Source organism: Archocentrus centrarchus, chromosome 15, assembly GCF_007364275.1.
Source record: "Archocentrus centrarchus isolate MPI-CPG fArcCen1 chromosome 15, fArcCen1, whole genome shotgun sequence".
Classification (NCBI taxonomy): domain Eukaryota; kingdom Metazoa; phylum Chordata; class Actinopteri; order Cichliformes; family Cichlidae; genus Archocentrus; species Archocentrus centrarchus.
In genome coordinates this window covers 18,737,324-18,752,557 of record NC_044360.1, presented here as the reverse complement: position 1 = coordinate 18,752,557, position 15,234 = coordinate 18,737,324, and the positions used below count along the sequence as shown (strand labels likewise).

The following is a 15,234-nucleotide window of genomic DNA, read 5'->3' as shown; positions in this document are numbered from 1 at the left end:
ATTATCTTAACAAAGACAAGATCTTATCTAAAGGAATAGTAAATTGAGATTTCAGGGGAAATTCTTAGTGCTGTGGTCGAGATGAGTACAGCTATGTTAGCATAGCGTGCAGACTGAAAACCGCTTAAAAGTAAAACATTTAACAGGACAAAACAGGCTAGCTGTTTTCTTCTGTCTTTAGTCTTCATGCTAAGCTAGACCATCTCGTAGATGCTTCACACTTCCTATCCAAACACAAGAAAATATCTATTTGTCTGCAGTACTGTGCAAAGGTCTTGAATCTCCATCATTTCTTTATATATTGATTGGAAAAAGGGGAAATCTGTGCGATTTATTAAAATGAGCAAATACACCTGGAAATACAGTATATGAGGCAAAAAAAGAGTTTGTACAATTCTGACGAGCTTGAAAGCCAGTATTTGGTATGAGCACCTTTATTCTTCAGCACAGCCTGAACTCTCTGAGGCAGCTTTCTTGTCATTTCTTTAAGTAGTCTTCAGGAATAGTTCTCCAGCCTTCTTGAAGGACATTCAAAGCTCTTCTTTGGATCTTGGCTGCCTTTTGTTATCTTTGGCAGTTTTTGGTAAATGGACAGGGATTAAACCACCAATATTCTGATTGGTAGATGACCTGCTTTACTTCTTGAACCACAGCCACCCCTAAGCTTACAGCACCTGGTATTCCCAGGTTATCTGCCATCCAAGTACTAACCAGGCCCAACGCTACTTAGTTTCCAAGATTGGACATGCTCAAGGTTGTATGGCGATAAGCTAGTGCTTTCTGTGAGCCTCATTCACCCGAGCACTTTATTTATATGCCTAAGTGCTTTTTAAAAATCTAATATGCACACAGAATGCATACATTTACAATACATTTTTCATAGATTCGGCTAAAGAAATTGGAACAAACTAAGTGTTTTTGCGGCAGGCTGCTAGTAAAAAAAGTGCCTAAGGATACATGGTGGTTTTTTACTAAGTTGCCTGTTATGGGTAGACACTGGTTCATCCCTTGAGTTAGGTGGCTTTTGATGCTTGAATGATTCATAGGTCAGTCTTAAGTGGCTTAACTAAAAATAAAATAAAATAAAATAAAAATAGTCCCCTGAAAATAGTCAGGTACAAGGACTGGACTGAGAATAAGTGGAAAAAGCTGCCGGTGCCCAGAGAAGAACTTTGAAAGACCTTCTGAAAGCCTGGGCAACTATTACTCAAAACCATCCATCCATCAACTTCCACTTGTCCTGCTCAGGGGTGGAGTTGGGGGGGTGGGGGGCTGGAGCCTATCCCAGCTGTCATAGGGTGAGAGGCAGGGTACACCCTGTACAGGTCACCAGCCAGTTGCAGGGCTTGCTCAAAACCAGTTTAAGACCAAAATAAGCATAAAATAGTATGAATGCAGTTGTATAAGCAATATCAAACAGTTACAGAGTTGTTTGCTTGTCAACATTTAAGATTTTTTTCAGTCCGTCATAAAAGTACTCTTTGTAATTACCCTCTGTAGAATTTGAATAAAACTGTGACCACCAAGGGGCAGAGTTTTACCAGTGTTTAAAACATCTTTTTATATGTGTGCTTATGTTAACTTTTGAAAAGTTTTTGCTTTTTTTGTCAGTATGTCTTAATGACCTGGCTGGTTAAATAAAGGGTATGTTAACTCAAAGGTATAGCCCAACCCTAGTTTAACTTCAGTTGATATCTCTTTAACACAACACATAAATGTTTTGGACATAAGGTTATAGCGGTTGTTTCTTCGCATTCATTTTGGGAGGTTTGTAAACTATTTTTTAAAGACACAAATTTACAATAAGTACCTTTAAAAATGTCTGGCATTTTCCTGCTTACGGCTTGTTTTGGTATAAAAGGCAGCAGACCACTCAGCAGGGGCCAGCCAAGCCAGACTGTCTCATAATACCGGACACATGAATCTGATCGAGACCGCCGACATGCTGGAGCCGTCTCTTTAACAGACCAGGAAGTTTGTGTTGTATCTTACGGCTCCTGTACATTATGCTGAATCCTGTTGGTATGAGAAAATATTGACTCGCATTAACTTAATGGCTCCCCTGCTGTTATGATGAACAGTGAAAGACATTTAGCGAAGAGACACGACAGCAGTTTGACGGAGGTGCTGCCAAAAATGCTGAAACACGGAGCTGAAATAAATTTATGTTCCTCAGGGGTCAGCTAATTGAGTGAAATTATGGCTGTGTGTTTCACCTTACAGATGTTTAACATAATCCCAGAGTTCACATATCAGAAAACTGCAATTTAGAATTGAGTTGTAATGTAAACAACTCAGTCCGTACATCAAACATGAATATGTTTTATTCTGAAGCAGTTTTACAGCATGATAAGATCTTGGCATGAAGAGCTGACACGCTCGCAGATGATTCAGTGTCTGTGGTGCCTGGCACCAAGATCACAGACCTATCATCTGCCTCCAATCTGTCCTCCTACAGTGGATGTGTATATGAAGGGTGATTAGTCTTTTTAAATGATTAAAGCTGTACACAGCAGGACTCTGTCTGAATCTGAATGGGTTCCCATGAAAGTAAGCCTGGCATAGGAAGTGTGTGCATTTTTGCTTTGAGGCACTGTAACATTACACGTATGTAAAACTTGATTTTCATGTTTGCATCCCTCTGAATTACACCCACACTGAGGCTTTAAAGCAGGACCAATATTTGGATTGTGGGTCCCACAGTGACATACAAGTATTCAAAAAAGCTTACTGCGATATTATTAAATGTTATAGCTCAGTGGCAGATTTCGGTGTATTCAAAATTCATGCATGATCTTAGCAGCTTTGCGGCATCTACTCTGCTCACCCAGGCAGATTGATAACCGTGGAGGAACTGGAAGGAAAAAGGAGGATGAGGTCTCTTATCGTGATATTTGTTCTCAAAGGTTTGATAACTAAGTTGTGAGCCAGCCACTGTATTGGTTTTTTTTAAGCTTAAAAACTGACTTTTGATAAATTTTCCTGTCCGCCTTGTTTTCAGTCAAATGTTCAGTAACAGCGCTGAGATCTGAAATGCATCATTCCTGATAGAGGGGGCGTGTTGTGAATGTCCATAATGTTTTCAATATAAGCACAAATCTTGCTGAAACATATCTGAGCTATTAAAGTCCAACTGATGATGCATTAGTGATCTGATATCAGAGAGAATAATCAGCTCATTACACTTTGACTCTCATGTCTGTAAGGTGTATATTTACCACAGTAACATTTGCCAATAACTGCAGCACTGAATTCAAAGCAGGCTGTGCCTGAGACTGATGTCATTGTTTTACCAAAGTAAACCAATGAACTAAAATATAATCTGCTCTCATTGCATCAAATATCAGGAAATGGACCGTGTTATTTCAGTTATTTCTGGCCTGCTCTGGTGATGATTTGCAACATTTATTGTATACTACTGTAATAATGAAATTGAAGATTTGGCTGAATAAAAGCTAATTATCATTACATGTGAATAAAACTAAAATAATGTTATTTGAAAATAACAGATTAAATACATGTGTAAAGATTCAAATAAATGGGGTCGATATTGAAAGTGTCAATGAAAACAGGGTAATAATAGACGAGAGACTTCCTTGGAAAGTATCAAGAAGCAGTGCAGTACTAAACAAGGCAAAGCAGGCATCAGCTCGTACATCACTCCATATTATCTACTGTTCGCTGGTTTCACCTTATTTAATCTATTGTGCAGAGGTCTGGGGCCATAACTATAAGCGTACATTAAATTCACTTTTCATTTTTTTAAAAAGAAAGAAAGAAAAAAGCAGTTAGAATCATTCACAGTGCAGGTTATAAGGATCATACAAACTTACTATTCTTACAGCTTGAAATACTGAAATGTGCAGATTCAGTAAAATTCCAAACAGCACAAATTTCGGTTCAGAGCAAAAAAATGTGGCTGGAGTTTAACTGTGGAGCAGTTTGAGTGTGGAGTTGAAGCAGCATCCAAACATAAAAGCACTTCAGAAATGAGATACAAAGAAGAGGAACAGGCTGAATTCCATTAAATGTGTCTGTTCAGTAAGTTGCTTCTTAATGTTTATTCAGATTTTACAATAACATCTGAAAACTTGGCTTTGATCTGTGAAGGTAAAATTATAGAGTTGTAAAACAGGATCATATGATAATAATTTGTATCTTAGGCAATGTATATATTGTGTGATTAGAAATATTTCTATTGTTGTTGAGTTTTATATCAATAAGAAAGCTGGATAAATATTAACTGATATTTTATGGAGAAGGGGTGGGGTGTGCAGTTCTTTCCACTCCTTTTTGATATGTAAACTGTATAAGAATAGGTGGAGCTCTACTTGAGTGTATTCTGCTTTATTTTGTATAGTATTTTTTTTTCCCTAAATGTCTTTCTGTATGTATCATTCACATAATTAAAATAAATGGAAAAAAGCAAATGTATACAACGCACCACCGTTACTGAGCTTAGATATTGTCTCTTTATAGAGATTGGAGAAATTACTGCTGCATAATAAAGTTTATCTCTTACTCTGCGCTATAAAGACAAGGAACCTTACAGCCTTGATAAGGAAGATAACTGCGTGAAATGCATTTATAATATTGATAAATATTAACTGTGTTTGCATGACAGACACAAGAAAAACCACTAAATCAGTACACAGGAAAAAAAATAGAGGATAACATAAACAAGAACAACATTTTCTGCTCAGATATGCGGCCAGTACTTTGATTACTACATTATGATGTTGTAATGCTGTAAAGGGCAGTTTTATTTTTGTCAATACACAGACTAGATAAGAAATGATTAATTACTTACAGCTGACTCTTGGAGGATACAAAGGTTGGGACAGTGTAACTGGTTTATTGGCAGATCTTTGCCCCTTCATTTCCACAGCAGGCAATCAGATCACTTGTTCCAAACACTGAGCTGCCAGCAGAAAGAGACGCCATGTTCAGGTGAGAAATCGCTTTAAAGACTTGTTTTTTTAACACTTACAGATTGTATGGTTTGGTTTGTGAGTGGACATCTCTGATCTGTGTATATGAAGTTGAACCCTTATTGCTCTCACTTGTAGGATTTCTCTAATCGTCTGTTTCTCGCTGATTTTTGGCATCACAGCAAAGCCCTGGGTATGTACATATTAATTCTAGGTATTTGCAGTCTTACAACTACATAATACAACCTTGCTGATAGCTTTAAACATGTCTGTATGATTACTTGTATTTATTTGAACAGCAGTCCTGTATTGTTTTCCCGTATTACTCTTTTCTCAGAATAAACTTCCAGATGAAGCCATTCAGAAAGCTGTCATGTAAGCTGTAGTTTCTTAAACTAAAATAAAAGTGATTAATCTTTGCTTGGACTGAGAAAATACTGTATTGATATCCATTTCAGGTCCGTAGATCAAGATGGAAAGCCATCCTGGGCAGTGGAAGTTGAGCCTCCAGAGGACATCGACCCCTCCATGAAGATCTGGAAGAATATGAGAGGCACCGGACAGGACAAAAAATATCTGAAGGCTGAGGAAGACTTGGATGAGCTGTACCATCCCTCACTGGATGATCTCCCCCAAGGTCGAATTCAAAACGTGGATGTCCTCCCTCTTGATGAGCCCATGGAGAAATATGACATGAAGAAAGCAGAGGATGATAAAGATTATATTGAAGTGGCTTCAGAAGAATCTGAGCAGGACTGGGATGAATTCAAAGCAAGGGAGGAGCTGGCTGAGTATCTGGCCCCACTAGCAGCTAAAGACAGCGATGATCCAAAGACCCGTGATGCACTCAATGAACCGGAGAAGGATGAGAACGACCTGCATCACCATGACATCCAGGTGGAGCCGCTGAGACGTCAGATGACGGTTAAAAGCAAGGCCAGAATTCACCTTGAGCCTGAGGAGGACAGGGATGATCTGTACCACAAAGATCCAGTAAAGGATATCTTTTACCAGGATAACATTAGAGCTGCCTATCCTGTCAATTTTCCATCTCAGAAGAAGCACACTGAGCCAGAGGAAGATCTGGATGCGATCTACCATCGATGATCCTCCCAACAACTCAGCTCTTGATATCGTCAGTGCATGTAGTGCAACTGCATGCAGTTGCACTACATGGGTGAAGGAAAAAAAAAAAAAAAATCAAGAGCTTCATTTGATTCTATTACACTGCCTTAAAGCTTCACTAAGAATTAACACATCTAAATCTGTGCTGCTCATATGCATCTTGATGATAAAGATACTATGAACACTCCCATCAAAGACCGTGTTTAATTTATTTATTGAAAAGAGCTTATAGTGAAGAAATCATTTACAAAAATACAAACTCCTTTCTGCTCCATGTCAAGGGTAGATCAGTCAGATTGAATTTACAGTAAAAAAACAAAAAAAAAACAACTCAGTTAAATTCACAAGAATATTCACCTGTAATGAATTAAATTAGTGCCTCGTATCGCTGAACAACAGAAATTAATAACTGAAATCATCAAATGTGTGTGTGTATCACTGTAGCTGCTCAGCAGGAATGACCCCCTTCTTCAGTATCAGGTTACCATACAGAGCTGTTTCCCTGAAGAAAATGATAGAGAAAATTCATTATTTAAAAAAGCCTTCAGTGTTGATTTTTAAGACGTTCTAATGAAAAAAAAAAAAAAAAAAACTTCCTGGTTCATGATGTGGTAGGTTTGCTCAGTTTTGAAAAAATTACATTGTGAGAAGGATGCAGGGAGCATCTGCCCCCCTTAGTATTACAAACAGACCCATTTTCATTTCTACACTTCTTTTTTGAAACATAGAATTGCAATTCAGCGGTTCGTAAACTCAAATGAAGGCAAAGAAAATAAGCCTACCCTGTTGCCACAACAGCGTAGGCCTTCTTGGCTCGTTCATAGAAAGCAAACCTTTCCACCTTTTCAAGAGGAGCCTATATATAAACAGAAATCAACTCACAGAGAGTTCAAAAAAAAAAAAAAATCAAAGGAACACACATTAATTTTGTTTTACTTAATAACAGGGTGAATGGGTGGCCTTACCTGAGAGCCTGCCTGGCTCAGGAGCTCTGTGTAGGTCTCCCACACAGGGACAGCTAAACATCTCTGTTTGTCACTGTCTACCAGATCCATGACTGCAGCCTGTGGATAAGTAAAAGCATAGATTTGACATGCTTTGAACAACATATTTACAGCCAGGAACAAAAATGACAGAAGGTCTTTGGCAGACACTTTGGTGCACTACCGGATTGGGGACATAGGTGTCCACGGGAAAAAGCTTCAAAACAGCCTCCAAAAGCTGTGGAATTCCCAAACCTGCATAAAGATTAAACACAGTCTGAACGATAAACCTGAAACAACACACACACACACACACACACACACACACACACACACACACACACACACACACACACACACACACACACACACACACACGTACCGTTTTTATGTATAGGCATACATACCATCAGCCCTTATCTCTTTTGGGCCACATGTACAAATGGAAGACGCTGGGAAGTTTGCATCAGCAAGCACTAAAAATACATAAATACATGAGTCAGTGATTTCATGAACAATCAATGCGTTAAATCTCTGTTCCTGTAGCTACAGGTTAATGAGCCTTTTCGTGTTACAGTGTACGGAGGTTACAGACCACCTGTGTGTGTAATTATCATACCCAGTTCATCCCCGTGGCCCATTTTAGCGAGGGCGTACAGAAGCTCGGGTGATATAACCGAGGGGATTCCTCTCAGTACGACCATACCTGCAGCCTCAAAACACGGAAAATCGGAAAAGACTGACGCGAAGCGAGAGCACTCCCTCTAACCGACTTCCCTCTTCGGTTTAAACCAGCCAGACCTGCTAAAAACCGTAAAATTATCAATTTCGTAAGGAAAAAAAACCAAAAAACTTTTTACCGGGTGCCAGGTTTTTAAAAGATTATTATGGCAGCAACTTCTGTCGCCAATCCAAAATTTCAGGCTGTTTTATTTTTTGGTATTTGGCTGCCAGAGGCTTTCGCTTTAGCAGTAACTATCTTGACCATCTTCCTTGCACGCACGTAAACGCATCACGTGCTCAAACTGAAAAACCTGATTGGACAGCTAACTTCAACTTAAATTTATTTCTTAGAGCAGTAAACCGGCAGTCCATTTTCTGGCATAAATAAATACTTTTCATAGCATGCAAGTACAACGGTTTTTTTTTTTTTTTCTTTTTTTTAACAGGGCTTAATTGGTACTAAATAAGGGTCACATTTATGTTTTCTGTTGCCTTCACTTAGATTATCTGAAACTATAAAGCAGGGTCGCGTTGTTAGTTCCACAGTCTGCGTGATTAATCTTAGGTCCGTGTTGTTTCTGACACCCTTGGGTGGGCATAATTCAAAGCAGACACCGGGTCCGACGCGGTCTGTGATGCCAAGAATGTGAGATAATGAAAATATTTGTCGGATGAAAACCACACTCCACCCGACTTGTTTCATCTGAGCCAGAATTGCGCTCAGCTGAATGAACCCAAAAAAAAAAAAAAAAAAAAAAAAAAAGTGCTGAGGAATCCTTTCCATGACCGCAGAGCCGGTGCTGATCTGCATATAAAAAGGCTTTTTGTTTTCTTTTTTTTTTTTAAAGTAAAGTCACAGTTTCAGGCTTGTGGGCTTTTACACTGAATGTACAGTGCTGATACAGATGCTGGAGAAACACTGGTACTTTATTGCACGCTTTTAATCTACAAATAAATGTTCATGATATGCCTGCATTTATCTTGGTTATATCCACTTAAAGAACTTGGGGTGATCTAGGCTATGTGCACCATCTCATATATATAAATATAAATAAAAATACATATTTTGCTTACCTTATTTTTTAAAGTTTATAATGCAACTTATAATGAGAAAAGATTTATTTGCTTGCTAAACTCAGCTGACTGAGTTTAATGCATGCAAACGGATTTTATGAGACCGTAACACTGACATAAAAGCGGAGATATCCGGGCCTGACTGGCACGGTTGCAATGCAGTTTAGGAAGATAAGAGGCGGTTTTGGGGGGAGAGATGGGAGGCTGCTGAGCAGGAGAAAAGGCCCTTTGCAGGAACCAGGCCTGTCTGCCAGACTGAGAGCCCCTTCACCCTCTCCGGACCCACGCTGCTCTCTTTTTATTCCGGCTTCTTTAAATGAGTTTATCACGCCATGAGGGTCCGCGCTGCCAAAATGTAACGTTTTGCCCCCTTTGTCTGCAGAGAGCCTCAATTGAGTCTACATTTATTATTTTGACCTTTCGGTAGCCTCAAAGAGGGGTTTCTTTTCGGGCCCTCTCTGCGGACTTTTGTGCTTCCCCACGGAGAGAAGAGACCGGGTCCCCCCCCTCTCCCCCACGTTTTTTTTTTAAGTTTGTTTCAGGGAGCTGACAAGAATGCAAGCTCCAGGGGAATACTGAATGGAAAAAAAAAAAATCAATTAGGCCACGGACGTGTGAAGATCAGAGAGAAAGAAGGTGCCTCCTGATGACTGGAGCGGCAAAAGAAAGTGCGCACTAACCAAATTTGTTCTGGTGTTTTCTTTGAAGTGAAAATGATGGTTTTATGTGGGCCCGAAGGTCTTCACTCAGTAGGTTAATGGGGAAGATTTAACTTAGTGATAGTTCATTTTTTTAACTTTAACTGCTGAGATTATAATTTTATCTAAATGCGAACCCGTAACTTGGGGGGGGGGCTGACATTTTGTTCAAATGGCAGAGAGCTGGTTATTGCACTATTAGTTAATGCGCCATTTATTGAGTAAAGACATACAGTAGTGTCACATTTTCTATTGTAGGCTGACGAGATCTAATATACCATACCCGGTATTACCAATTTGAAGTATTTTAGTGACTTTGTACCTGTTAATCTTCCCTTACTTGTCCAACTCATGCCTGTCCGCTCTGTAGGCCTACCATAGAATTTACTGGCCATGTCAAGCTCCCCTGCCCTTGTTACAGCGCAAGAGGTCCATCTAGTGGTCAGAAGGCCACATTTCTTTCCTGGTTCAGGTCATTCAGATTTATTGTTGACACCGTTTACTGACGTTGAGCATGTAATCAGCCTCTTTGCTATTTAAACAAATATGAAAAACACTTTATTAGGTACACATTGTTAGTACTGGTTTGGACCCTCTTTTGCCTTCATTCTTCATGGCCTAGATTCAACAAGGTGCTGCAAACACTCCTCAGAGATATTGGTCCAATCTAACATGCTAGCACCTCACAGTTGCTGCAGATTTGTCAGCTGCACATCCATGATCCAAATCTCCCCCCAAAGACTGAGATCTGGTGACTGGGGAGGCCATTTGAGGGCAGTGAACTCACTGTCATGTTCATGAAAGAAGTCTGAGATGATTTGAGCTTTGTCACATGGTGTGTTAGCCTGTGGGAAACAACCATCAGAAGATGGGTGCACAGTGGAGGCATGTTAAGAATCAGCCTCTCCTTGCCAGTAAGCAAATGCACTGTATATGAACAACATTAAAGAATAAACTAATGTGTTTAAGACAGTTAATAATGAAGTCTTTCAATGTCTTCTCGCCTTAAGAGTCACTCTGGGGATTTATTTGTAAAATGTACACAGTATAAGTTGCCTACAAAATACAAACATCTGACAAATGGAAAGGCAGAAATCAGAACATGTCACAAGACATGCAGCATCCCACCTGTTAAACACCGGCTATATGACAGCTATCAAATCATATTCACATTCAATCCTCCTGCATCCTGCAGTTGATTTTGATGCTGATCCTCACCCGACAGGGTTTCAATGAGATAAAGACACTCTTGTGCAATCACTCGGCGCCAAATCCTAACAGCTGGCATATTCCAATAAATCTGGATTTGTGCATCATTCAACATATTAAAAGTAAGAAAGTGAGCCACTGATATCAGAAACTTTGTTCTTGGCCGTGATCTCGATCGCCTCCTTTTCTAATTGTCCTGGAAACTGGCCTTTCTCTTCTCCACAAAGGCGGTCATGCCTTCTTTACGATCATCCTGTAGGGAAAAGAAAAAAAAAGATAAACAGATCATGGATCAATTATCAAAATCTGGGTCAGCTATTTTCACTTAATCTCATATTTGTTCTTCTACTCACGGTTGCAAAGGTAGCGTGGAATAAACGCTTTTCTAAGCGATTCCCCTCAGCCAGAGTCAGTTCAAAAGCTGCCATCACACAGAGGATGAATCAGATAAAACAAATCAATTCAGCTCAGTGGGTTTTAAAATATTTTGGTTTTAAAATGAGTACACACCTGCGTTTACAGCCTCTTTGGCCATAGCAGACACTAGTTTGGAGTTGCCGGCAATCTTCTCTCCACATTTTATAGCTTCAGACACCAGCTGGTCCACAGGATAAACTTTACTCACCAAACCTGGAAAATATACAAATATACTGAGTCAAGAACAATAAATATAAGAAGTCACTTTTCAGATTATTACTCATAATCACATTTATTTTATTTGAATGCAGGTCTAGGCTGTGTACAGTTCAGCTTTGCTGTTATCCAGCTGCACATCCTTCCCATAAGTAAAAGTACCAATACTATATTCTAAAAATGATCGGGTTAAGTAAAGGCTATTCTTAAAGTACAAATTTGATGTTCATCTTTAATTCTTCTCTTTTGGCTCTCAAACACTTTCAAAAACTGAGATGTGTAGGGTTGTCATTTTTCTTCTGCCACTGCGTGAGGCAGGCCACATGCCAAACAAGAAGGGTTTTTGTATTTTTGAGGAAAAAAGAAAAAAGAAAAAAAAAAGAAAAGAAAAAAGCACATTTTTTTTCCTTTGAACTCCTGTTGCGTTCAAGAATAAATATAATACAAACTAAAATACTCAAGGTGCTACAATAAACTTAAGTAAATATACTACGTTGTTACCTGACTGCTTGGCTTCTTGAGCACTAATCCTGTCCCCCGTTAGTACCATTTCCATTGCCAGGGATTTGCCCACTGCACGCGTCAGCCTCTGGGTGCCACCCGCCCCTACATGCAGAGAGACGTTATGATGGGCCGCTCCATAAGCCAGCCTCTAGTGACCACAGTAGAAGGACATGAAGTTTAACAGAAAGGAAAGTACAGTAGATCCATAACTTAGACTTTACCGGGAATGGTCCCCAGCAGGATTTCTGGTTGGCCGAACTGAGCTTTCTCCCCGGCGTAGATGATGTCACACATCATTGCCAGCTCACACCCTCCACCGAGCTGAAAGAGCACAATGCATGCATAAAACAGTAAAGCAGGAGCTGTTTGGATGGTACAACTGCATATCAGCTTCTATTAATTTATTGAAAGTGAATTGTCCTCATTTTTAACAATAATGCCCTCTGCAAGTATGTGAGGTACATTCCCTGAGCCTCCAAACTAGCACTGCAAAGAGCCCTGACCTCAAACACTAGTGTTTTTAAAGAATTCAAAACCAGCTACTAACCAGACCTCATCCCTCATCAACACTAACACTCCTATAGGGAAATCCCAATACCTCTACTCATGGAAAACAAGCAAACAAAAACAAAAAATTGGATACCTACAGCAAATCCATTGACAGCTGCTATCACAGGTTTTTTCACCGTGGACACTCTGTTCCAGTGAGCCAGGAAGTTTCCGCCGTAACACTCCTGGAAGGTCCGATTCTGCATCTCTTTAATGTCTGCTCCAGCTGCAAAAAAACCCCACACCAAACAACTTAATGCACATTAGCTTCCAGGAGGAAATCTGCTAACAAGGACACCAAACAAACTCCTCACCAGCAAAGGCCTTTTCGTTGCCAGTGATGACGACAGCACCGACATCTCCATCGGCTTCAAACGTATCCAGCGCTCGTCCCACCTCCTTCATCAGCCCGTTACACAGAGCGTTGAGAGCCTTAGGCCGGTTCAGCTGTATGAAACCCACGTTTTTCTTCTCGCCTCGCTTTTCCACCAAAATATACTCATAGTTACCACCTGCATGAACATTAACATTGATTTAGAAACTTACCGCCTAACCTGTGCTGTTACTGCCCCATCCTCTCCTAAACTAAACTAGGCAGGTCACATCACAGCTCACATCTTTCACAGCTGCAGAGTGTGCTCATGGTATACAAAGGCCAAACACCAACTCCTAGGGAGAGTTGCAAAAGACCTGAATTTCCTCTACAGTACTGCGCAAGTCTTAAAACATTACTCATTTCTTTAGATTGTGCTTCAAAGGAGACGGACATTTTTGTAGTTTTTTTTTTAAGTGGTCTTGAGTAATAGTTCTCCAGGCTTTCTGAATGTCTTTCCAAGTTTTTCTTTGGACATTGGCTGTTCTTTTTTACACTCAAAAAGATAACACAGAGAAACCCAAAGATAAGACAGTCTGACAGCAATAAGATTTTAGTTAACAAGGTGATTCCCAGTGTGTTATTAGCTGGAAACTTGGTATATCATGGGATGGCGTGCACTGTTTCCAAAAAAGAGGAAACTGGACAAGTGGAGGGCAAAAGAAGAAATGGGAGACCTAGAAAAAGAAAAACTCTACAGAAGCTGAACAGTATCTGAAAGTCATTTCATATCATGTCAGAAATATCCATCTACTGTTCACTGAAGCCTAATCAGAAATGTTCTCAGTGGAAGGGCAGCTGTCAAGAAACCATTCTTAAGGAAGAGAAACAGGGAGAAAAGGCTGAGGTATGCCAAATTACACAAGAGCTGGACTGGGGATGGTGGGTTCATTGGCAACAGGTCGTGTGGAGGTTATGAACGCAAATGTGAAAATTTGGGTTCAAATTATTGTCAGTATGTATGGAGGAGATCAGGAGAGAACAGCAGTGAATTTTTTACATCCATCTGTAAAACACAGTGAAAACTGTCATGGTTTGGGGCATTTCAGCCAGTGGTGTTGGAGATCTTGTCAAAACTGATGGAATTATGAACACAGAAAAGTACAGTCCATCTTTTCCCAACACGCTGCCAGGGCAGTAAAAGCATACCTGATAGAGAAACACATAATGGAACACTATCAGTCATGGATAGGTCTCCCCAGAGCCCGGACCTTATGATTATGGAAGCAGTGTGGGATCACGTTGACAGGGAACAGAACAAGAGGCAGCCAATATCCAAAGAAGAGCTTTGAATGTCCTTCAGCCTGGAGAACTATTCCTGAAGACTACTTTAAAAATGACAAGAAAGCTGCTCGGAGACTTCAGGCTGTGCTGAAGAATAAAGGTGGTCATAGCAAATACTGAAATTGCTGTACAAACTGTTTTTGCCTTAAATACTGTATGTACGTATGCATGTATGTAACACATATTTCAGTAACTCGTTGCACCGGTTTCCCATTTTATTAGCAAAATATAACAAAATGAGGGGTGAGTTAAGCCTTTTAGACAATGCTGTACGTGCAGACAGTTACGGTCTAATGATCACACAGATCTTCAGAAATGCTTAGAAATCCACCAACTTTGCGGTCTACACCAGGCTGCTAATGTGGTGAGTAATTCAAAAAGGGGTTTTCTTGGGTAAGCCAAATTCCACTAGCCTACATAAATTTCAAACAAAAATAAAGAACCGTATCTGCAAAGGCTAATTAAATGGTCAGTGTTGACATGTTTCATATTTGGATTCTTCATGTGACAAACGCGTTAAAAGAGTTATTACCTGGAAGGTACCGCATTTAAATTCACTTCGCAAAGTGCATACGTGACGTTGACAAAAGTGAGGACATTTTCTTGCATTTATGTTCCCCAATCAACGGTTTTGCGGTGCAAACATTAAACACTGCACTAAACTCGAAGCCGTCGCACAGTCGGTGACGCAGGTTTTTGACATTGTAGCAGCTGCAGCAAACTGACCCCTGCGGACGCCGCGGAGCGTTAAACACGCACCTGAGCTGCAGAGGCGGGCTGCGGACAGCACGGCCGGGGCTGCTCGGGAGGGCTTCAGCAGCAACGCAGCATTTCTGCACAGGAAGGCCATGACAGCAGGCTGGATATCAGCGTGACCGCCTCGGTGTCGCTCACAGCTCTTTCTCCCACTACTGGTTCTTTTTTTATGGTGTTTTCCATTAAATAGCATGTAACAGAAACTCGGGTTACCGCCACCTGGTGTTTCGGGAGGTGAACACGCGGGGTGTGGTTACCCTACTTTCTTCTGTTTAATAAAGTGAAATGTTTTTTTCTTCTAAGTGCTAGTATCTGATATAATATGCCACCCGATTATATAAAGAGATCATATACACATATTACTGCGCTCTTGTGTGCGCCGGAATGCATCC

General features: G+C 40.3%; 3 protein-coding genes across 3 annotated transcripts; 1 reads left to right on the top strand and 2 right to left on the bottom strand.

Moving 5' to 3' along the window:
- The first annotated feature begins 4,838 nt into the window (after window positions 1-4,838).
- Window positions 4,839-6,078, top strand: LOC115792978 (uncharacterized). The gene is made up of 4 exons (XM_030747650.1): window positions 4,839-4,950; window positions 5,070-5,124; window positions 5,269-5,306; window positions 5,390-6,078. Exons 1-4 carry the CDS (start codon window positions 4,943-4,945, stop codon window positions 6,036-6,038), a joined length of 750 nt encoding a protein of 249 aa, XP_030603510.1. The 5' UTR covers window positions 4,839-4,942; the 3' UTR covers window positions 6,039-6,078.
- Window positions 6,079-6,254: 176 nt separating this feature from the next.
- fuom (fucose mutarotase) lies at window positions 6,255-8,019 on the bottom strand. Its single transcript, XM_030747659.1, has 6 exons — window positions 7,659-8,019; window positions 7,447-7,515; window positions 7,224-7,294; window positions 7,022-7,120; window positions 6,839-6,912; window positions 6,255-6,558 (listed from the first exon to the last, which is right to left on the bottom strand). The coding sequence occupies exons 1-6, from the start codon at window positions 7,741-7,743 to the stop codon at window positions 6,492-6,494; spliced, it is 465 nt and encodes a 154-aa protein (XP_030603519.1). The 5' UTR covers window positions 7,744-8,019; the 3' UTR covers window positions 6,255-6,491.
- A 2,520-nt stretch (window positions 8,020-10,539) lies between these two features.
- echs1 (enoyl CoA hydratase, short chain, 1, mitochondrial) lies at window positions 10,540-15,011 on the bottom strand. The gene is made up of 8 exons (XM_030747645.1): window positions 14,846-15,011; window positions 12,744-12,941; window positions 12,528-12,655; window positions 12,102-12,201; window positions 11,878-11,982; window positions 11,254-11,373; window positions 11,097-11,164; window positions 10,540-10,996 (listed from the first exon to the last, which is right to left on the bottom strand). The coding sequence occupies exons 1-8, from the start codon at window positions 14,934-14,936 to the stop codon at window positions 10,931-10,933; spliced, it is 876 nt and encodes a 291-aa protein (XP_030603505.1). The 5' UTR covers window positions 14,937-15,011; the 3' UTR covers window positions 10,540-10,930.
- Window positions 15,012-15,234: the final 223 nt, after the last annotated feature.